The sequence below is a fragment of the Ochotona princeps genome, chromosome 10 (genome assembly GCF_030435755.1).
Source record: "Ochotona princeps isolate mOchPri1 chromosome 10, mOchPri1.hap1, whole genome shotgun sequence".
Taxonomy (NCBI): Eukaryota; Metazoa; Chordata; class Mammalia; order Lagomorpha; family Ochotonidae; genus Ochotona; species Ochotona princeps.
In genome coordinates, this window is record NC_080841.1 from 33,341,927 (window position 1) to 33,365,982 (window position 24,056).

The 24,056-nt window shown below is 40.3% G+C and overlaps 1 protein-coding gene and 1 long non-coding RNA gene across 2 annotated transcripts in view; one reads left to right on the forward strand and one right to left on the reverse strand.

Moving 5' to 3' along the window:
- LOC131481250 (uncharacterized) overlaps nt 1-24,056 on the forward strand; it is a 201,033-nt gene that overhangs the window by 152,776 nt on the left and 24,201 nt on the right. The gene's annotated exons all lie outside the window — the stretch shown is intronic.
- Nucleotides 1-24,056, reverse strand: part of ITGA8 (integrin subunit alpha 8) — a 170,343-nt gene that overhangs the window by 25,465 nt on the left and 120,822 nt on the right. The window contains exons 24-26 of the mRNA XM_058669292.1: nt 20,386-20,491; nt 18,146-18,304; nt 7,390-7,518 (exon numbers count right to left, since the gene is read on the reverse strand). Of these exons, the coding sequence (XP_058525275.1) occupies nt 7,390-7,518; nt 18,146-18,304; nt 20,386-20,491 (394 nt within the window). The remainder of the gene's footprint in view (nt 1-7,389; nt 7,519-18,145; nt 18,305-20,385; nt 20,492-24,056) is intronic.

The following is a 24,056-nucleotide window of genomic DNA, read 5'->3' on the forward strand; positions in this document are numbered from 1 at the left end:
TTACTGATCTGTTGCTATATCTTAAAAACTCAATAATATTCATCTGTTGAAACACATTTCTCCATAACTTTCTTCACTATGTTCAAAGTATTTCCTTATTGCAAAACATGTCCTTCTGTGCATTCCACTGTAAGGTTTTTAAACTTGCGTGTAGGGTTGTCCAGTTTATAATGGATAACCTTTAACACATTCCCAGAAATGTTCCTAGAAAATGCTCACTCTGCCAATATCCTGTGTTTGTCAGTTGGATCGCATTTTGGAAAGAAATGACACCTTACAAACCATTTTTTTGTGTGCCATACACAAAACACTTGCCAATTGTATTCCTTCACTGATTTGAATTTATCTTGTGGGCAGTGCCTGTTCATTTTTCATGTCTCCATTATTGGACACTGGATACACATGCTCAATGAAAATCAATGTACTGGATATTGTTATGGGGTGCAGCCAGTGATAGCCAGCACCCATTGACAGTGGACAAATGAAATTTGGCTGTGTCCCCCAACCTCTGTCCTGAAGGTGGGTCCTAGCAGCAATGCAATGGTAATTGCATCCTCAACCACTTCCCCCACATCCTAGATGAGCCAGGATATTGAAAGTCCAATTAGTCTAGGTGTTTTTAGCTACAAGCCCAGTTCCTGTTCCTGTCCATCCTAACGAGCACTAATCAACTCTTTAGCCCACAACACTTAGGTATTCGCTCCTGCCCACCTGTGACTCACCTATCAACTGAGAGGGGATGGTATTGCATTGTTGTGTAACCACTCCCCTCACAAGCCCCTTTAAAAAGGCCCCTGAAGCAGGGACTCTCTCTCTTTCTGGCCAGGTGCTTCCATTACTCTGGCACCTCGACTCTTGGCTGACCCAGGAAAGGTAATCCCCTGAGCATGGTCCCTGTGTGCTGCTTAGATGGGACAATGGTTATAATAATGTTGTTCCTGGTCTGTGTGCTGTCAGGAGTTCCAGGAGGGGTGAGGCCTAGCAGTAGTAGAATGTGAGCAGAGAAGCCAGGGAAAGGTGAATGTCTGCAGCTTTGTAAGTGTTTCCAGATTCTTTGTGAGTGTGTCCAGGTTATTTGTTGCATGTCTCTTAGGATAACATATATTGTTGGGGAAGCTGGGACATAGGTTTTCAGCTTAATGGATGCACTTAAGGATGATGACCATTTGTTTCTTTTGGGATTATGATTGGTTGGATTATGATTAGGTGGATTGCTGTATGGACTTGTAATTTGCTATTGTGCTCTGTTGTCTTCAAGCTTGATTAATAAAGACTCCCTAATAAACCTTAGACATGTCTGGTGTGATCTTGCTCGCACCCTGCAACAGATATCATGTGAAGTAGGCAAAACTTCACTTTAGTGAATTTGTTAAACTACAGAATAACCTGAAGAACATACTACCATCATAGCGTTTTTCTAGAACTCTGGAATTCTCTTTTTAAAAAAGAGTTGTGATATATATCTAATCAATTTTAGTGAGACTATATTTCTACTTAAAGGACATTTCCAACACAGGTGCCTGGGCTGTTCTACATAACTAGATTTGGGTACTGAGAAGCCTGTGATTAAAGTAAATTGAAAGTATGTTATTGTAAAAATTAAAGGAAAAAATGTAGTGACAGAAAGGAGGGAAATGATTATTTTCTTAGAGTTGTGTTAAGGAGACCTAGGTTTGTATTCAGAAGTCAGTGGGGGCCTGGAAATTTTCCAGATCCAGGAGTCTGATCAGGTAAATATTTTAGAGAGACAGATGGTGTGTCTGAAGGAGTGGATAGAGGAGAGTGACAAGCAGAAAGGTGATCAGGGCCAAGAGCTCTAGAAGGGAATGCCAAGACCCTGAACTGAGACAGTGTGAATGGAGACAGGATAATGAATTTTAGAGTTAGAGAGAACAGGTGGTGCTTAATAGAAGTTAGGACAAAAGAAGGAAGGGGAGAGAAATGGGAGTTCTATGGGGTGAAACCAGGTGGACAACGCTGGTAGTGCTGAGATTTGGGGTTCTAGACAAGATACATTTGGGCTAGGAGTAATGAAGCAAGGAGTTTGTTGTGGGCTAAGGAGTTGGTTAACACTAGGTAAGCTGAGCACTACAGGGAATGGGCTTGGGGCTATAAGCACCAGGTCTAATGGAACTCAGCTGTATCCAATATTCTGCTTAATGAGGGTGTGGGGGGGAAAGAGTAAACAAGAAGTAGGTGAAAGGTCAAGAGAGGAGGCAATAAAGGCAGGCCTTGGGAGAGAGGCTTGGGAGAGAGAGACTACCACCATCACTGGTCTCTGGGTTGCTGCTTCATCCCCAGACCTTCACCGTGTCCACGTTACTGGCTCTGCTGGCCGGAACAGGAGTTGAACAACTAGGGCGGCTATCAGACAAGCAGAGGACCCTTTCAAGTCTTGAGTGCAGTAAGGGTGGGCTATGAAGGCAGGAAGCACGTTCCAATGATTGGGGATAGGGTCATGCAAGAGATTTCCTTGAAACGCACCAAGTCAATGGAAGGGAAGAGGAGGGTGGAGATGGAATCTGGAGGTGCCGAAGCACTTACAGGTGGGCAGAAGAGGATGGCAATAAAAATAGAAGAGACTGGCCAAAGAAAGAAAGAGGAGGCAATGTTATCTGGGGAAGCCACAGGAAGTGACAGTCTGAGGAAGTGGCCAATGGTGTCAAATACTGAAGAGAAGTTTGCTGCAAATCAAGTGGGTAATGGGCAGAGAGGAAAGCTTAGGGAGGAGGTCGAGGTGGCAGTGGCAAAGGAGCAAGGCACTGGGAAGAGAAGAACAAGGGCATTCTTGAGGGGGGTGGGTTGGGTGGGGAAATTATTCAGTGTTACAGATATAACTTTTTCCAATGCAAATTGGAAATTATGATTGCAAGGGGATGCTGGCTTTTGGCACTTCAAATTCCTAATCAGAAATGTGCTTCAGTAAGTTGTTTTTAACTAAACAAAAGCAGTAGGAGGTCTTATTTAGCTTTTGATTTTAGAATAAACTCTGCATAATCACTCTCTTTCCATAGCTGTTTTGACTCGAGGACATGGAGAGGCATTCTGATTTGCATTTTTAGCCAGTAAGACAGAGAGAATAAAATCTAAGGAAAAGTCCTATTTGGAAGTCAAGGCTTGCCTTGGCAATCATTTGCAGGCAAATGAATTTCTGTGATAATCAGAGGTGAAAAATAATCTTACATCAAAAATGCTTAATAAGTAACAAAGGAAGTAAAAAGAATTATCTGAAAATCCAAGCACAATAACTTCAACAGAATCTTAATCATGGATCTCCACTACCTCAGAGTACTCATGAGATACACACAGAAGCAGAAATTGAAGAACAGGCCCGGTACGATAGCATAATGGTTAAGGTCTTCACCTTGAATGCACCAGGATCCCATATGGGCGCCAGATCTAATCCTGGCAGTTCCACTTCCCATCCAGCTCCCTGCTTGTGGCCTGGGAAAGCAGTCGAGGATGGCCCAATGCTTTGGGATCCTGCACCCATGTGAGAGACCTGGAGGAAGTTCCTGGCTCCTGGCTCCAGATCGGCACAGCACTGGCCGTTGCGCTAACTTGGGGAGTGAATCATCGGACAGAAGATCTTCCTCTCTATCTCTCCTCCTCTCTGTATATCTGACTTTGTAATAGAAATAAATAAATCTTAAAAAAAAAACAATGTGCAGTGTTATTAATTAAAAGTAAATTAATACTCATATATGATTTGAATACATTTTAGTGTCTTAAAATTTACTTGAATCATAATCTGCCAATAGCCATAGTTTTTTCTGTACTTGTTATAAGACTCCTAACTTGTTTTAAATTTAATTAATTAAGATTTGACTGTACTTTTCTATTCCCATGTTTGAAATATTTCCAGATGATTATAGAGTATTTTTCAAAGAGAGTTTAAGATAAACTTTCTATGTTTAGAACCAGTTTAGGAGTAAATTCTGGAGCATTGATTACATGCACACCGCTGCCACCACTGATCTGCAGAAATCACTGGTCTTCCTGAACTGAAACGTTGGGTTTGTTCAGGTCTTTTGTTGCCTCTCAGCTAAGTTTTGGTAAGTGGTGGGAGTCTAGGAATCTTTCCATTTCCTGGTGGTCTTCTGATCTGTTGGAGTACAGTTGTTTGTAGTAATTTCTAATTATTTTCTTAATGGTTGCAGTGTCTGTTGTTATGTTGCCTTTTTCATCCTTGATGCTACTAATTCTCACTTTCTCTTGCTTTTTCTTTGTCAGCTGGGCCAGTGGGGTGTCTATTTTGTTTATATTCTCAAAAAAACAGCTTTTTCATTCGTTGATTTTGTGTATAGTTTTTTTTATTTCTATTTGATTTCTATTATCTCCTTCCTTGTTGTGATGATTTTTTGTTTCCTTTTGTTTGTGGGGTCATTTTGCTGCTGTTTTTCCAATTCCCAGAGGTGTGTGTGTTTAATTCCTGTATTTGGTGTCTTTCTTGGGCCTTGACATAAGTACCAATTGCAATTAGCTTACCATGTAGCACTGCTTTGGTGTTGTCCCACAAGTTTCGGAATGTTGTATTTGAGTTTTTGTTGGTTTCCATAAATTTTTTGATCTTATCTTTAATTTCTTCTCTGACCTATTGTTCATTTAATAGCATATTGTTCAACCTCCAAGAGTTTACATATTTAATAGTATCAGAGTTTTACAAACATTTTTATCATGCTATATCTGAGAGACACACAGAGAGAAACAGGAAGCTCCCATTCACTAGTTCTCTCCCCACATGCCTGTCATGGCCTGAGCTGGGAGCTCAATCCAGGTCTCCCATGTGGGCAGCAGGGACCCAGTTACGTGAGCAATCACCTACTGCCTCCAAGTTCTGTATTAATATGCAGGGAGTTCAATCAAGAGCCATCATGGAGAATCAAATTCAGGTACTCTGACAAAGGACATGGGAATTGAGGAATTAAGGAATGTCTCAACTACTGGCTCAATATCTGCTCAGTCCCCCAGCCTCCAACCTCCATTTTAACGTAAATTTAATCAAGGAAAAATACAGAAGCACAAAACTAGAAAGGAAGCCAATTTAGAACTTCTCCCTAGTTCTCCAACTTACTTCCTTGTCTGTCTTCCTCAAAACCCACATGCCTTCTCAATATTATCTGATGACTCAGACTAGGACCCCTAGGTGAAGGGAAAGGGAGGTCCTTTAGCCGGAGGGCACTCATCTGGATCTTGGAATCATGTATGCCAAGCCTATGGATTACACAGTAGGATGAAGTACTGCTCTCTCCTGTTGCCTCCTTAGCTGCTCCGGAACTGTTTGTATTCACACCTTTCATCTGTCTTTTCTGAGCTTAATCTTTTCTTTTATTGAAACTTTCCCAAAACACAATACACACACGCACATGCACACGCACACACACGCACATCCCCACACCCCATTCCATTAATTAGAGTGAAATGTTGTTGATATGCATTACCCATTGAGTGCTTAGATTCACCCTTTTTGTCTGTCTTTCCTTGGCTGAAATCTTTTATTGGAACTTCCCTGGCTCTGCCTCCCTCAACAAACAAATACACGCACACACACATACAGTCACCATTTCATTTCACTTAGAGTGGAATGTTGTTTATACCCATTGAGTCCACTGCTTTAGTCTAGGGGGAAAATAATTGTTAACATTCATTCCTACCATCATTATATGTTTTATGTTCTATAAATGCTTTCTCTAAACTTTCCTACTTTAGAAATTAAGCTTTTTATTACTTCTTTTGGTGACAGAAATGCTAAAATCAAGGGTTTGATTTCTCCAGCATGGATTTGTTCCTCCAACCATCTCAAATTATTTCTGCTTCTTAACTGGATAGCATAATTATATTCTTCAAATATTATTCGTATATGATTGTAACAATCATTTTCGTTTACATTAGTAGGGGGTGGAGTGGCTAATGAATTTAGTCAGTCTGAACACTATTTTTCAAATTGCTTGCAATATGTCATTTGCTTAATGGATTTAGGGTTAAGAACCTAAGAGCCAGGGAGGAAGATTAAGAACATGTTAACCGATATATCACAGGTAGCCTGGAGGTGAGTTTAGGGACTTATTAGAAATCATCTTGAGGAGATCATCACTGCATCATCCACTCCAAAAGTGAAACAAGAGCTGAGCTGCACCCTGGAGAAAAAGTGCTCAGCAAAGCAAACATATTACTGGTTCTCCTATGCTTTCAATATGATGGGCAAGTGAACCTAGTGTTCCAGAAGCCAGAGCACTGTGCCACCTGGGCAAGCCTAGAAATGATCCCAACTTGCTGGGATGAATGTGCATGGAGTGAGCCAGCCGCATGGATTTGAGTGTCCAGTGGCTCCCAATCCATGGGTGACAGTCACTATTGCCTATAAAAATAACAGTGTGCCCTCCTTGGCTAAGGGTGTTCTCCCGGCTGTATCCTGGCCTTCCCTTCTTTACTGGCTCATTTACCCAAGATCTCTCCCTTTTGTTTGCCTATTGGCTTAGCACTGTGGTTGTGGATTCAGCATCAACACAAGCTAAAGCATCCCAGATTGAGTTTTTGAGTTGTCACTTTGAGGCAAGAAGTACCTGCTTGGCTGCTGCTCCTATCCCAGACACTGGGGATTCTCAGTTGATCTGTCCCTACCCCAAGTTTCTGAGTATTGTTTCATCTGGTGTGGAAGAAGTTCTTGACTTTGGAGGTGACCTCTAGGGAGTGTGGTTGTAATTTCCTAATTGCTTATGGACCTGGTCCGTGGAACACAGATGAACTAAACCGTGACACTCACTTTATGTCTTTGTGTCATAGAGAAGGGAATAGATATTTATGGGAGATGACAATGCTTTAGAAATGGCATTGGCATAAATGGGAGAACTGTATCAAAACACTGACCCATGAATGCCACCTTCATCTTTGCAAAGATCAGATTAAGCTCAGTCTTCTAGAATTACTATGGATCCCAATTATCTGACTGTCCAGGGAATTTGGCCCAGGTGACCTGAACACAGCACTTTTGCCTGTCTTGACAAACATAGGACTGCCAAGATTCAGACACAGGTGCATCAATTCATGGGCCAATAGAGGGAAAGTGCTTGTCCAGTTTGTTGCAAACTATCAGCAGCCCAGTGTCTGTGTTTGGGCCATCAATTGAACCTGTTATGAAAAGAACAAAAGGACACATGTGATGTTTGCATCATTATTTCTGTAAGCAGCCTCCAAGGCAGGTTTAGAGCACTCTATTGTCAGTACTCCTCAGTCCTCATGGGAAAGCGACCCTCCTGTATCAACAAGTGTGCTGTTGAGAAAGGCCTAGAGAGATCGAAAACAGTACCAGAAGTAAAAACCATCTGTATACTGGGCAGTCTGTCTAACCCAATCCTCCCCTTTGGCTCTGTGCATACAGGGGCAACTCACCAGGATTTTGGATGGGCTCTGTCTGTGGATCTGGGCCACCGGCACATCCCTCTTCCTGATAAGATGAGGAATGGTGGAGTTTCGCAAAAAGGCGCTGAGCTCAGGGGTGTCCTCTGGGGGTGCAGCCGGCTGCAAACAGAAGATGGTAGTCACATGCCAAGTTCAAATAATGGTTCACTTTTCACTAACCTTGCCCTCTAGGTAGTATTTCCCAACTGAATCTAACCCTCTTTGGATTCCTTGGGAATTTCACACAGGTTGTGATGTAACGGTGGTGCAGTAAACTGCCCTGACAAGGGACACACCTTACCAACTTCCTGACCCTGGAATTCATGAATTCCTAGGAAGTTTATCTTAAAAAGACAAGGTTTTAAAGAAGAGTCATTTCCCCATATGCACAAGAAAGTGTAGAGCCACTTTGTTCAGGTATGAGTTTACCTTTCTCTTGTTCCTTTCCTCTCTGTGTTTGTGGAGCTGGTTAGGACTGTGAGAGGACATGGAGCCTGGGCTGGCAGAAAAAGGAGGGGCCAGCCAGGGGGAAGCAGCTCCATGTGGTCAAGAACCCAGTGTCTGCATGCCTGAGCCCCATACTCCCATGCTTGGGAGACAACCCCGACCGAGTGGAAAACACGTCTCCATGGCATATTGCTTGCATAATCTGCTGTACTGGAGCTTGAGTTCAGGCCCAAGTTTGTTTTGCAAACATTCTAGAACTGTTGATTTTATCTTGTGCTCCATGCTGGGTACCACTGATGCTTGAGTAAATACTTTGAGAGTTCTTCAAGTCACACCTAATACTGTTTTCACATTCTTTATTTTGAACCAACTGAATATAAAATTCTGATTTTATGCTCTCCAACTCATTATTCCCACCCTGAGCATTAAGTGCTGTTGTATAATAACCCTGAATAGTCATGGTAGCAATAGTAGTGTTTCATCTCTATGTGATAAAATAAAAGCTGTTCCATTGCTATCTATGGTGTATCATTTGATATGTTCGAAGGACGTGGCAAAGGCTATTGGATAGAGAACCTCTGTAAACTGCTCCATAGGATGGCTCAGGCCCATCAGTACCTTTTTGGCTGAACAACAACTGCTCACTGTTCTGAGCTGGCCAAGGAGAACAGATGAAATAAGCAGCAGAAAGTCATAGCCAACCTCCCTGGAAATATCAACACATAGGCAGAGGAAGACGATGATCCAGCCAGTAAAACTCAGATGGGGGAATCAGATATGAGAGGAAATCCAGAAAAGGGTGGTTTTCTTGAAGTCCCAGAAGAAAAAAGTAGCGAAAGTAAAGAGTGGCCAAGAATGCCAAATCCTGTAGAGGAAAACAGAAGAGTGAGGAACAAGAACATTCACTGAATTTGGCTATTGAGAAATTGTGGATGGGATATGCATTTGACATTGTGGCGAGGATGCTACCTGGGACACCTGCACCCTGTATCTCTGTGCCTGAGTTCTTCCAGGGTACCCTGGGAGGCAGCAGATAATGACTCTGCTGGTTGGATCCCTGCCATCCACATGGGAGACTTGGACCCAGTGCTCTTGGCTTCTGCCTTAGGCCCGGCCCAGCCCTGACTGTTGTAGGCATTTGCAAAGTGAACCAGGGGATGAGAGAGCACTCTGTTTCTTTCTGCCTCTTCTCTGCTCTTCAAATAAAATTTTTTTAAAACTCAGGCATTATGGATGCTCTTTTCTAAGTAGGCTGTTTTTAGAGGTAGAAATCAAATTGCATAAAGAAAGAATGAAAAGGTTTGGACAAATGAATACCAAGTTGAAGAATTATGAACATATCCTTATTTTCTATAATTCTCAGTGGTTCAGAGATACAATGATTTGTTCTCCAGATGAAGCACCAAAACAAAACTCCAATGTGCTAATCAACACTTCTCATCATAGAGAAAAAAGCAGTAACCTAAAGCTTTATAGGCATATTATATAATTTACTGGTTAAATAAATTATATTTATATAAAATACCAGTAGATAATTTTAAATGATGCTATAAAGCTACATTTTAATTTAGAAAGAGGTAAGACATTAATAAGAAAAGACAGCTTATACAATAGCATATGTTTTAACTTGTATTTTTAATTAAAAATGGAGTCATTCTTATGTTGGACAATAAAAACAGAAAAAAAATCTAGAAGAGTAGGCATTAAAGTATTCCAGTAGTAGAAATATAACATTAAGAAGTGCTGTAAATTTATTTTTTAGTATAATGGTATTACACATTTTGGAAGAATAGCCTTATTTATTAGCAACACACAATATTTTAGGGAAGTGGAAAAAATAAATTAGTGCATAAACAGAAAACACTAATTGGTGGTAACACAGTAGAGATTTTAAGTTTTCTTCTTTATGTTTTCATATATTGCTTGCTGTATTTTATGATGAATATTTAACATTTTAAATATGTGAAATTTTTAATATTTAAAAATATTTTAACATTTTTAAGTATGCAACTTTAAAAAGTATAATAGCAAAAGAGTGAAAAACAAAGCAGTAGCAATAGCGAGTTCAGCTTGACATCCTATACATGGAAGGGAAAGGACTCCCATTCTGAGTTGTTTTACTTCCTGCTGGTTTTGAAAATGGAGAAAATTTAAATTTATTTATGGGATCCAAGGGAAGAGGAGAGGAAGAGACTGGAGATACAGGAAACAGTGGACAGTTGATGTAGGAAAGCCACACTTGTAGCTGGAAGAAGAACTCTCCTTCCTCTGAAAGTGCTGGGAGGGAATTAAGGATGAGAGAGAAGATTCCATGGTGGGCATCAGAAAGAGCTTAGAGAGGGAATCAAGCATTTGAAGATTTTCTTATTTTAAGCTCATCTACTAACACTGATGTTAGAGTGGATAGGCAGTCCAAGGAGAACATACGTTCCAGCACCCATGGGTAATAACACCATCCAGCTGAGGGGTGGAGAAGCTGGACTTTGGAGTAGTTGTACATCAGCAGCGTTTTCCAGGCAAAGGAATTTTAAATGGGTGTTTGAGCCACTCCAGCCTGGGTAGGAAGAAGATACAGTGGCAGCCTTGGGAGTGGTGTAGGTTACCTGTCTTGGGGAAGGTCCTCACTTGAAGGAAGGAGCTTGATGGAACAAGGAGTGAGAAGGTTCTGAAGCAGACAGGAGAACGAGTTGGAGGTGAACAGGTTGTTGAGTTGAATGTTTCAAGGTTAGACCAGCCAGGGGTAATGTGTGGAAGACCAGTAGCCAAAGTACTTGGATGGTAAAAAGAAAATGAGGAGGATCCTTGGTTGGCTCACTCCCAAATGTGCTAGAACATCCTAGGACAGTATTAGGCCTTTGTGCCATAAGGAAGGCAAGCGACTGCGTTGCTAAGGATGCTCAACGAGGGTGCACCTAAGAGCAAAGTCTTTCTCACTTAAGGTGCAAAGTTGAGCCCACACAAAAAATTTAATGGTAGAAATCTCAGTCTATGTACTATTTGTATATGTTTGTCATTTTCACTTGGAATTTTTTTAATTATATTTTGTAAAGATTCATTTTATTAATTTAAAAGACAGAGTTATGGGGGGAAGAAAGGAGAGAGAGAGAGAGAAAGAGAGAGGGAGAATCTTTCATCTACTACAAATGGCTGCAACAGCTGGGGTTAGGCTAGACCAAAGCCAAAGTCAGAAGCATAATTCAGGTCTCCACATGCGTGCAGTGGCCCAAGGACTTGGGCCATCCTCCACTGCTTTTCCCATGCCATTAGCAGGGAGATGGATCAAAAGTAGAGCAATTAGAATCTGAATTGGCACCCATATGGGATGCTGGCTTTGCAGGCAATGGCTTAATTAATAAACCGCAATGCTGGCCCTGGAGATTTTTTTTTTTAATAGGCTACTGATAATTAGATTCTAGATGGTAATGTTGTTGACCAAAGTAGAGGTTAAAAAAAAAGTTTTGGAAAGAACTAGGCAGTGACTTTTTCCCAAGATATAGACCATTATTAGAAGTAGCAGTAGTGACAGTAGAATAAAACAGTGACCCAAAGATTAAGAACAATTTCTAACTCCTGCATGCTTTACATAGAGGCAGCTGGTATGCACAGAGGGCACCCATCAAGATGTATCCTGTCACGATGATTTCTAAGTGGTTTCTTGGTGGAACCCAGGTTTACTGCAAACTAGTCAAAAAGTCCATTAAGAAGCAGGGTTGATGGGATATGGTTCTTTCTTTTGATAACACAGGTTTACTCATAGAATTCCAGCTTTTAAACATCAGAGTCAAATAGTCTACAAATAGCTTGGAACTTGAGTGTTCTCAAATGGCATCCCAGACATTATTTCAGAAACCAAAACAAAAATTACCAAGTAAGAAATTATCCAAAAAATGTAAACACCATTAGACGTCCATTTTCTCAGATGGACATCTAGAGCCTCCTTCATCCCTGGCTTGAACCCACGGGTCATGGTTTTGCTTAATCTTCAGTCATTAGCAGTTGCAAGAGCCTAACTTCTTAGCCTTCAAGTTTAGCAGACACTCAGTTCAGAGACCTACTTGTTAAATGCTGCTAAGAAGTTGGTGCTAAACACCAAACCAAACTATATTGTCTTCAGAACACCAGCAACATTCTTTTTGCAGTCAGGATATAATTGTCAGTAAACATGCTTCCTTCTCCAGCTGTTACTCAGAAGTTGACCCCAACAGGAGTTTTCTATTTTCATAACTCTTTACCATATTCTTTACTTGGTTTAGGTTTAATTTATGGATTCAAGGGATGCTGTGCAGACAAAATGTGCAATACAGTTAGAAATATAGCATTTGAAGGGAAGGGTTGAATGAAAGAAGATGAAGGGCACAATGGATCCAAACAAGAGCAATGCATCCCATCTTTTCCTTGTGTGTAATCTGTCTGGATCTTAGATACTCTCAACACACAAGAAATGGGGGAACTAGTCCTACATACTTCTTTGTCTATCATTAGCTCTAAGTGGAGACAAGCCCGGGGTTTAGTGTACTGTGTCATTTTCTTTAAGACATAAATGTTAAGAATTTGTGGGTAGAGGAAAAAACCATTTTTTTCCTTCTTGAAAAGATTGTACAAGGCAAGACTAAAAGAATCAGCAGACTCTGTGAAGATGCTGATACTTTCCTTAGTTTGTGGACAGACAGCATTTACTTTTTAAGATACACATGGGAACCTGTAAGACCATCTCAGAAGATAAGGTTAAATGAAACAGGCATCAGTGATGATGTTCTCTCTTTGCTGGTTGCGAATTGGCTCTACAGATGCTGCGAGGAGGATAAGATGCATGGATTTCCTCAATCAAAATGTGCATCCCTGTAAGAGAGATCCACGTGTGGCAGGATGGAGAGGCCAAGCTTTAGGAGCTGGTTGCAGTTGTTGTTAATAAAACGTTAGCACTGGGGAGAAAGTCAGTTACTACCAGATGCAATTCTCCTGGTTAGAGCTTCTGAAATGAGGAACACCTTTTTTGTTTTTCCAGAAGTAGCATTTATAGCAGAAGGCTGAGCATGAAATGAGGCAGATAACAGGTCTCAAATAAAGCTTTTGCTGTGAAATAATGGGGTAGATCTAAATGTTCAAGGCCCTTAAGATGATTCCAAAAAGAAGAAATCAGTAGTTAACAAGAAAGTACATTCTAGATGGGTTTTCCTCTTTTTCATGTCTTGATTTTACAGGTGTGTATGTGTGAGTGAGAGAGAAAAGGAAACACAGAAAAGGGAACCACAGTTCTAGGCAGTAGCAAGTGTCCCTGTACTCTGAGTAATGGGAACCAGTAAAAGGAGGTGATTATGAAAGAAGAAAGAACTCTTAAGGATAAGACCAAACTATGCAAATCTGCCAAGCCAAGCCACTGTCTGCACGCCCGCTGGTTTTAAAAACCAGTCTGCAGGCAGGGCTGTAATCCTTGACGAATGAGCTGGCTCTGTGTTTCTGCTTTTCCCATTTGTGCACTCTGGTTGTAATTTGTGCTTCCTGTGGGACTGGTCTTATTCAAGAGCCTGGGCCTTGGCGGCGACCTCCTGCTCTCCATCACTCCCAGGACAGATTTCACACATGGGGCTGGTTTCTCTGGTGGTAGGTTCTTCCCAGTCCAATGTTGTTCATGTTAACCTCAGGATTCTAATTTCCTGAACTTAGACCTGGAATACTGTTAACACAGGTTGTACCTTGTGCCTTGTTTGTCTTCTCCAAGGTCTGGGCCCTCAGCATCTCACACTGGGCTGTTTAGGTCCAAGTCTTGCCAATTAAAATTATTTTTTCTATGAAACCTTGGGTTCCTGAATTGGATTTACATTTTCAACCTCATCTTATCTAAAGATCATAGCTTGTCTAAAGGAAACTCCAAACCCAAGCCCAACAAAATAAGAAAATTGATAGTTTGAAATAATTAGTTTCTGCCTTTAGGAGATTTGAGCAATGTTGCACTCAGCTCTAAAATTTTATTCCAGGAAGGATCTGGAACAAATTAGGTGTTGCAGATTGGTCTGGATGCGGCAGACAGTTGATGTTTCAAAACTTTTTGGATGGGACAATGTGAAGAAACTGCTGCCCTCTGACTTAGCCCACCAAGCCTTGGAGCAGAAGCTTCATCAGCATCTGCTTATACCCCGCAGACTATAGAAGACAGGTGAATGGACTTGACAGAGTAGAACCTATCCTGAAACAAAAGCCCCAAATCAGCAATTGCTCCACCTGAAACAGGCAAAAGTTAAAGTGGGAAGGATTGAGCCCAGTCCTGTGCTGGCTTTCGGCAGACCTTGGTTGCCTCAGATGGGGAGCTGAAGGGTCATGTGGCTCTCTAACATTCCTGAATCCCCAGACTCGGAGATTTGAACAACATGTACCAATCAAGCTGAATAAATTTCATGAAGACCAACATGAAGCAGGTATGGGTGTTTGATTTCTGGAAGTACCTGTGTGTATGTTTCCTTTTCCCCTGGTCAAGGTTAGTTTTTGACATTGTGCATCTGGGTAGTGAGTGAGGTGGTTTGTGAGTGAGACACTTTGGCTATTGTTTCTCAAAGTAGCTGCAGGTGGCAGAATAGTCATGGTGGTGGCTCCGTAAGGCAGTCGGGGTCCCCTCTTCAGATTCAGAGGATATTTGTGTAACTTGTTGTAATAATGAGACTACCAATCCCAATAGGGAAAACTGTACCTCATTTGGGTCTCACTAAACTTTGAGACTCATGTTGCCTTTGGAAAGCACATCCAGTTTTAGTTGGGTTGTATTTCAGAAGCATTGAAGCTAGGTGCTTGGCATGTAGAATGCATTTCTCTTTAGAAATGATGTTTGAAATGGTGGTTATGTTTTCAAGCCAGTCCACAAAATACAAAAAACTCACTTAGTCCTCAATATTGCTTTAATGCCATAAAACAGTATTTGTAATAAAGAATAATAATACCCAAGACTGTTACCAGATGAGCAATTTTAAAAATTAAAAAACCCACTGTATTAAGTACATTATGTCAAATTCTGATATTTAGATGGAACGAGTTTGCTTAGGAGGTAAATGGGCAAGGATGAGGAAACTAGAGGTGGAGTAGATATTATGGCTTTAGTGTTGGTGGCCTGGGATCCTTGGAACGACTGAGTGTAAGGATTTTTTTTCCGTAAGCAAGCTTTCCTAGAAGTCTGTGAGAGGGTTGGAAAGAGGCCATGGAGGAAGATCTCTTCTCAGTGGTATGTGGGCAGAAATGAGAATTCATGAGGGAAGGAGTTGAAAGAAAAACTGTACCTGACCACAAGAGAGATTTGGCCAGAAAGAACTTAACAGAACAGCTGAAGAGGAAAATGTGGTGGGAAAAGAAATCCCATAACTTCAGGAAGTTCCCCTGGTCAGAGGGAACTGAAGCCTCCTCGAAAGGGTGGAAAATGGACTCCAGGATGCCGTTGTTTTCAGCAGCACCTGCTGCCTATCTTCTCATAAAGGACCCCGTGGAACCACACTGGCAATGTTGCTCCAACCTGAGACTGGAGAGCAGTTCTTTTGTGCTCAGGGTTCTGGGTGCTGGAGAGTCTGAAGCACAAAGCTGGTAACTGCTTGACTTCCCCTCTGTACCCAGATCCCTACTGGAAACTGCTAGATAGTTTAGAAAGAAAATTATTTTCAGGAGTTCCTAATTGTTTATAAACACTGCGAAAAAAACCCTCTAATTATCAACTTTTTGAGTCTGTTGACAAAATTTTGTGTGTATGTTCTCTAGGACATGAGATCTAGGCTAAAGCATTTTGAGTACCTAAAAATAGAATCTTTCAACTTTCTTATGAATTCAGAGTTTATAACTGTTACTAGTTTGGGGGCACTATTACTTCATATGGTAGTCAAGTTTTAGAGTTTTCATAGATTGTTTTAGAAAATGAACATAGCTAGGGTACATTATAGAAATTAGCCTATTTGGTAGCCTGGCTGTTGCTGCCATCTGGGGAGTGAACCAGTAAATGGAAGATTCTCATATTCTCTCTCTCTCTCTGACAGAGGAAGTCTGCCTTTCAAATAAAAGTAAATAAATTTTCAAAAAGAAATTGCTAACCTAGGGTGGGTGTGGTGGCATAGTGGGGTAAGTTGTCACCTCTAATGCGGGCATCCCATATCAAAGCACAGATTCGAGTTCCACCTGCTTCGCTTCTGATCCAGCTTCCAACCAATGAGCCTGAGAAGGCAGCAGAAGATGGTTCAAATACATGGACCCCGTCATCTGTTTTGGACACATGGATGGAGTTCCTGACTCCTGGCACCTGGCTTCTGCCTGGCACAGCCCCAGTTATTGCAGGCATTTGAGGAGGGAATCAGTATTTCTCACTCTTGCTCTGTCACTCTGCCTTTCAAGTAAATAAATCAATCTTTTCAATAAATTGAAAGCTTTGGACAGATTTCAAATCACTGTGTGTCATAAGTATTAAAAGTATAGCTAAGTAGCAGAGCATTTCAGGTGCTCAGTCCATAAAACCCCCGAGGTTGCAGGGATCTGTCAACACTTAAGGCAAGTTATCTGTTAGTACCTTCCCAGTCCCTGTAAATGATTGCTAAATTGACCCAGAGAAACAAACAACTTACAGCCAACGTGGGACATGTTAAACAAGCTATATAATATATACAAATACATATAAATAGTGTCAGATGCAAAGTAAACATTGCATATAGAGAGCAGCAGAGCCTTCTGCATAATCATGGGCCCCAAGAATCCACATTTGAGGTCAGATGCACCGTATATATTTAGATCTGTAGTGTATGTTAAATACAGGACAGGGCATGGGAAAGTTTTAATTTTACATGTTACACATTAACATTTGGTGGTATTATTTTTATACCATGATGCTATTCTTGAAGACATTAAAATCTGAATGAAAACCAAGTGAAGAGGAAATGGGGGGAAGATAAGTCCAAGGAAAAAAGTACTTTAAGTAACATCACATAATATAAGTGGTTTTATTATTATAATTAATACAAGTGGGGTATCAAGAAAGTTTGTTGCCCTATAAGTCCTTTACACTAGCCCCATTTTGGACTTTCACAGAATAGAGGCACACTGGGTGGAAAAGAGAGTCTGTCACCATAGGATGACCCCATGTCATTGGCTGGGAGCAGAGGCAGATGTGTGTGGTAGGTGGCTGTGTCAACACCTCAATAAGTTTTCCTCAGCACCAGCTCCAACAGAGACCAGATACCCTGTGTCCTTTCTCCTAGGACACATTCATTCTTGAAAGCAGTTCTGAGGACAACATTGGATCAACAAAGTTTGGTCATACAAAGTTGGCATTTCCAAGAGCTTATGGCAATTAATTACTGTCCTTCCTAAACGGAATCCAAGCCAAATTTACATCTTCCCCCCACTTCCTCTTTTCTTGGTTCTCTAGAGAATGGGGTCTTGAACATTGCAGTCTGGGACTTCTCAGGAACTGAGATGGCTTTTGGCAAATTTTTACATTTTACCACTTGCTATTGGTAACAGCTGGAAGAGTGTTTTAGCAGAGATCCTCATGTTTTTTGGCAATATACCAAAAATTTTTAAATAATATTTCATACTAATTCTTCAAAACATAATATGTCTATTTTTTATTTTAGTTTGGTTGTGAAGAACCTAGATGTATCAAAATCTGGCACAACATTGCATTACTCATAGAACCATATATAGGGAATTCAGAAGGTTCATTGAAAATCCACTTTCAGTTCCACTTTTCCTTAAACTTTTTGGGTGCCCTAATTGTACAAAAAGCATATATGGAAATAGACTAAATAAATGAATTATCACCACAAACAACAATAAAACTCTGAGAAGTTTAATTTTACTAGGTGTGATATTTTGAATTAGATTTGATATTTTTAATTACAAAACTAAAAATCTATGATGTTTGAAATAACTTATATTACTTATTTTTCTTAACGTATATTTTTTATTTGAGAGGGAAGGACACAGAGAGAAAAAAAAGTTTCCATCCCCTGATTTATTTTCCCAAAACCTCTAAAGTCTGAGGCTGGGCCAGGTCAAAGCCAACAGCTGGGAACTCAGTCCAGGTTTCCTATGCAGGTGGCAGAAACTCAACTATCTGAGCCATCACTTCTGCCTCCTGGAGTCTGCATTAGCAGGAAGCTGGAGTTAGGAACCAGATTCTGGCATTGAATCCAGGCAATCCAATATGGGACAAAGACATCTTTACTATTTGACCAACTACTTGATTCTTGCTTTTTTCTCTCTCTCTCTCGAAACCACTTTTAAAATGTTTTCTCTTTATCGTAAGAAATAAACAAAGCTACTAGTTTAACTAGACTCCTACCTTTATATCCTGTGGGTTGATATCAGGATTCGTTTGACACCTCAGAGGTCCCAGAGTTTGAATATGAAAAATGTAGAGAAGAAATTCATTCCGGGCAGAGAATGGCCAGCCCACCTCCAGTATGGTGTCACTAATGGTACTTGGTCCAATGTTGTGCAGCTGCAAGCAAGAGACACATTCTAGAACAGTACAGCACCAGACAGGGAGAGGGAATCAAACTCTACTCTTTATTCATTCTTAAAAAGCATATACTACTGCTTTGAAGTCATCTAGGTTGTGGATGTGGAAAATAAGAAAACACAGAATCTACTCAGAGAAGAGCCCTGAAAATATTATGTGCAGACATTTAGAAAACTCTTTGATTTGTCAAGTTCTTAGTGTGAAGTCCACATTAGTTATGTCTAATACTTGTGATAGTTACTTTAAACGCATATTAAGACTAGTGCAAAAAATGCCATTTTAATTATTCTAAGACTTCATGATCTTTTTTCTTTATGTTGAAACTTAGCTCCTCTTGCCTGACTACTGACTTGTCAATTGCAACCATATGCGATGCACTCTCTTTCACCCCCAGAGAATCGCCCATCCATCAACAGCCAGGCAGCCTTGCACTCACCACAGTTCACTGTGGGTATACACTGCAAAGCTGGACCTCCCCTTCATTCTAATCAGCAAATCTTAGTGAGGAGGGCCACATCTCAGAGAGAGATGACCATTGTTCACACAAGAATCTCATATTCAGGGGACACAAAACACTTTACCCCAAACACTAAGCACATCTAAATTTATTGTGGTTTCAAAAACTCATTTCAAAGTTAGCAGGAGTCTTTTTCCCTCCCTACAGTTCTGACAGTTATCATGACAGATACACTAATGTACGATTGCTTTTATATATCAGGTGGCCTATTAATTCACATTATCAAAAAGCATGGCATTCACTGATCACAGTATTTTGAGACATTAGGAAACATTTGATGATTGTCTTTGGCATGACTGGTAATCACCCTCAACTTTTACAACCCACATATGCTGAGATTAGAATCAGGGTTACCCTAGGGAATGACTGAGTCTGCATTTTTTTTTTCCAACTTTGAAGTTTCATTGCTCTTGAGCAAGAATAGCACACACAAGCTCTAAAAAATTATTCCACAGGTTTTTGTGTCCCCCTCCTCCCCACCTGAGGTTGCTCATCTCAGTGACTTTGGGACTGTGTTATCATTTTTGTTATCAGAGGAGCTTAAGGCAGAGCTTTGATCCAGCTTTGGACAGGGCTTCCGAACCTGAACTGCAGTTTGGGCAGATGGTGGAAGTTTTCCTACTGACATGGTACAGGAGCTGAGACTTCCTCCCCATGGATGTAAGCAGCTCATCAGTTTTGAAACCGCTTTAATGTGAATCCCAGAGAACGCTACTCATGTCCTCCATAGATGGAGATGACACAGTCTTATCAGAAGGGTTCTATGAGTGGCAGAGGAAAGGAACAGAAGGCATTCATTGAGAAGAAATTTCAATCATGAATTGCCTTGGAATGTTGTTTCACCTGAGTTCCATTCCTGATCTCTGGAAATGAACAGGAATAACTTGCACTGACAGCAGTAACTTTATTTTTAAAAAAATCTTAAACTCACTATTTACTATGTTTTAGTTTCTAACTATAAAAAAGTACAAATGTTTCAGATGTCAACAGATTTTTTTCCCTATGCACAGTTTATCATCTGAAGTGGGAAAGGAATGCTGGGTCATTTGCTTTGCTTCTGGAAAACAATTGATCCATAAACTATGTTAAATCTCAGAATAAGTTCATTCCTAATTTTGAATATTTAAGTGAATAGTAAATTTATTCTTATGTGTCTGCCACCCTCTTGTGTCATGTGTTGTATTTGAGTTTTTGGCACAATAGTAAATAATTCATAAAATTTTCAATCTGGTTGGTGACTTTCCATTTAAGAGATGGGAGGGTTTTAAGGATAGCTGAAAATGCAGGAAGAAACAAAATCTATGGAGCTGGCTATTTTTGTTTTAGGCTGTTCAAATATTAATAAGAAAATAAAGAACTTTAAAAATAAAGAGAAGAACATAAGACAAAATGAAGAGCAGGTTACTGTATCTGCAGTTATTGCAATCTGTTACATACATATCACAAATCTAGCCAGCATGTAAAGCTCAGGTCTTAGATTGGTGTCTTAAAACATTAGGCGAGGGTAGCCCCCTAACACAACTTCAGCTTAGACAATGGGTACCTCATAGATGTGTTCCACCAGTGGCCCAACCTCCTCCTCCTGGTGAGGCTCCTCTTCAGGTTCCCAGTTGTGAATGGGCAAAATGATCTGAGGAGGGTGGGAGACCCTGCAACAGGGAAGGGTGTGTTAATAGCTGATGACGACCCACCTAAAATAATGTTGCACTGGTCTAAAATTATGTTCAATTTGTTTAACAAATAAGGATGTGTGGAAAAAATACTGAAAGTGGATGTTCAGATGTTCAGCAAAATAAAGAAATGGCAGTGAAGGATCAGAAACATCTGTTGCAGGTTCTCAATGACCTCTAGACCAAAGGTTGACTAGTTTAAGCATTTCATCTCTTAGACACTAGGGGGCAGAACAGAGATCACTCTTGGGATGAATAATGCTACATAATTATAACTCGTTGATGTAGCTACCTGTCTTGTGTGTGTATGTGCCTGCCTGTGCATGTTGAAAAGTATATGGACAGGATGTAAAACCCATGTATTAAGGTATGTCAAGAAATGGGACTCTTGTAAAAAAAATCTATGATTCAGAATGAGGCGTTCAATGTCATTTTGAAGAAGTAAAACTTCTGGTTCAACTTCAGAGTAGAAAAATGACCACTGTGTATTCCCCCTTTATAGATATCTTTGATTTCCCATGAATACAGTCATGCCTTTCACAAAGTCATACCTTAAGCCAAAACAAAATGAAGTGTGACTGAATTCTATACTTGTCATATAAATAACTCAAGGATAGGAGAGAAGGAGAAACAGAATACCAATAGTAGAATCAGGCAGGTAGGTTGTTAACTTGATATATGAATATTTTCCCTTCTACTTTTACCTAGAAAGTTAGAATTATATGGATGAAATATGGCATTATTGCATAAGAAAAGCTGTTTACAAATTAAGTTGTCATTTATGTGAACTCGTGAAATAGACAATTTAAAAAAAAAAAAGAAGGAAAAACCTGATTTGTCTTAGTTTTGAGGTAAAAGTCATTTTGAAGAGGAACCCTAAACCTTCAACTCAGAGCAACCTCAACAGAAAACATCTTTTTGAGCAGAGGCCTCAAATACCTTCCTAAGGGCATCTGATAATGACCACAGCCCCTAACAACTTCAAACACTATTTTTTTCTCTCCTCCCCTGGGTAATTTTTTTCTAAAGCAGAGAGTAAAATTTATTGGGTTTAAATTCTAACCCTAAGACCAGTAATTTAATGTCTACATGTCTCCATTTCCTCATCTGGAAAATTATGATCACCTCTTCAGCTTGTATACTGCAGATGACTGGGAAACATTTTAAATGCTTTGGGTCAGAGTTAACATGGCTGCATTGTTTGCGAGAGGTGGGTGGGAGAAATATGCTTTGATAATTCACAACCCAGAAATGTCGCTCAGTTGCAAAGCCTTGGCCCACATCTTAATGTGCAATTTGCAATATACAGTGCTAGGCGCACTTTTGCTGGGCTGACATCTCCAAATTCTCTACCTCCATAGCTCTCTGTCATTACTCCATGTTCTCTTTTCCTTCTGAATTTGATTTGATGATGTTAACTCAAATGCAGGGACTAATGATGGTGGCCTATGAGAAGGGCACACAGTGGATTGCTTTCATCACATGGAAGGCTGGAGGTCCTGGGCTTCTGGTCTGGCAATGTCTTCATGACTGAATGACCTAAAGTATTACTTAATTCTCAGCAACATAGCGTTGAGTCCAGGGTCAGCAACTATTATCCATTGTAAGGCTCTAAGGAAATGTGTTCCTACCCCCACCCACTTTTTAACACAGAGAACGCAGAATAGAAGCCAAACACATTTCCTGTGAAAATTTTTGCTTGCAAAAAAAAAAAATTGTGATCATAAATCCTCCAAAAACACAGAATCACAAATCTTTGGACCTTAGTAAGTTCTACAGAGTCAATGTGTTTGAAACCCTTCCTTTTTGTCCATGAAAGGAAAGCTGATATAATGTGAAATAGTGGATTGATTGCAGGTTGGGTTTAGAGCACAAATTCCCTAAGTACAATACACTCTGTCCCTCATGTGGAACAGCAACTGGAGCCCCTAAACTGTAGTGATGTAAGTGGACACAACTAAAACTGCCAGCTGTAGCTCTGCAACCAAAATAAAACAGCAGGTGACAATCTAATAAAGATTAGAATCATTCAGAGAGTATGGCTCTCAAAACTCAGCAACTTCCGGATTGAAGACTAGTTGGATCTGGAGAGTTTGTGACAAAGAACAGGTCCCAATGAAATCAGTGAAATTCTGCTCATTGTTCTCCAAGTGATTTTTTTAAAATAAGAGATGGCGAGTACACTTTACTCAGTGCCCTCTTTCCCCATGGTAACATTTTACAAAATCAAGATGTGACATTGTATGTACTACTACAATGACTGTTTACATTAATATAGTCCAAGTGCAGAATATTTCTGTAACCCCTGAAGTCCCATTTTATAGCTACACTCAACTCCCCGTGTCCCTACCCTCCCTTATTTCTTGGCAACCAATGTCTCTTCTTCACTTCTACTATGCTGTTACTTCAACAGAGTGTATTCTTTTGGGGTTTCTGTACTCTTCAGAGTTCTCTGAGGACTCAACTAGATTGTGACATTTGTCAACAGTCCATTCCTTTGTATTCTGCAGCATGGACGTGAATGTTAAACATTCATCACCAATGCTGTTTGTGTTGTGTTCAGATTTTGGCTATTGTAAAAAAAAACCATAAACATTATGTTAGCCATTGCAAACTATTATTTGGCCATCATAAGCTGTTATTTGGCCATCATAAACATTTTGCATATGTTTTTATGTAAATGTAATGTAAGCTTTTATCTATCTAAAATAAAAGGACTGAGCTTTTGATAAGGTAAAGTCTGCATTATTTCTAGAAGCTCAAGCCTGAGGATTCGGCAGCATAGTGTACACCCTCTTCTCCTAATCTTGTCTTCACATCCTACTAATCTCAAAATCAAAACCCACCCTCCACTCTATGGGAGAATGTGGCTCCACACGGTGTTGATAGTATCTTATGAATATGATGGTTATTCATGACCGTAGTCTCTCTTAATAATCCTGAAATGTTAGAAAGGCTGCCATCTTTTCTTCTTGAGGTTAGCACTTATGCTGCTGCCTCCTGTGGCCAAATTTACTTCTTTTTCTTTTTTTTAAGATTTATTAATTTTCATTGCAAAGTCAGATATATAGGAGAGAGAAGGAGAGACAGAGAGGAAGATCTTCCGTCCTATGACTCACGCCCAAGTGACCACAATGGCCGGAGTTGCGTCAATCTGAAGCCAGGAGCCGGGAGCTTCCTCCAGGTCTCCCATGCGGGTCCCAAGGCTTTGGGCCGTGCTCGACTGCTTTCCCCGGCCACAAACAGGAAGCTGGATGGGAAGCAGGACTGCCGGGATTAGAACCAGCATCCATATGGGATCCCAGCACGTACAAGGTGAGGACTTTAGCCGCTAGGCCACTACACCGAGCACATCAAATTTACTTCTAATAGAATTATATTAAAGTGATTTTTTCTTAACCAAAAAAATGACATATAAATTTGTTTAAAGACAATTTTGATGTTCTCTACCTTTGAAATTGAGGAAACAGTTTTATTTTTTCCAGTCAAAGAAATGAATCCATTTTCAGTTTTTTAAAAAGACTATAAAACAACAGCAAATAAA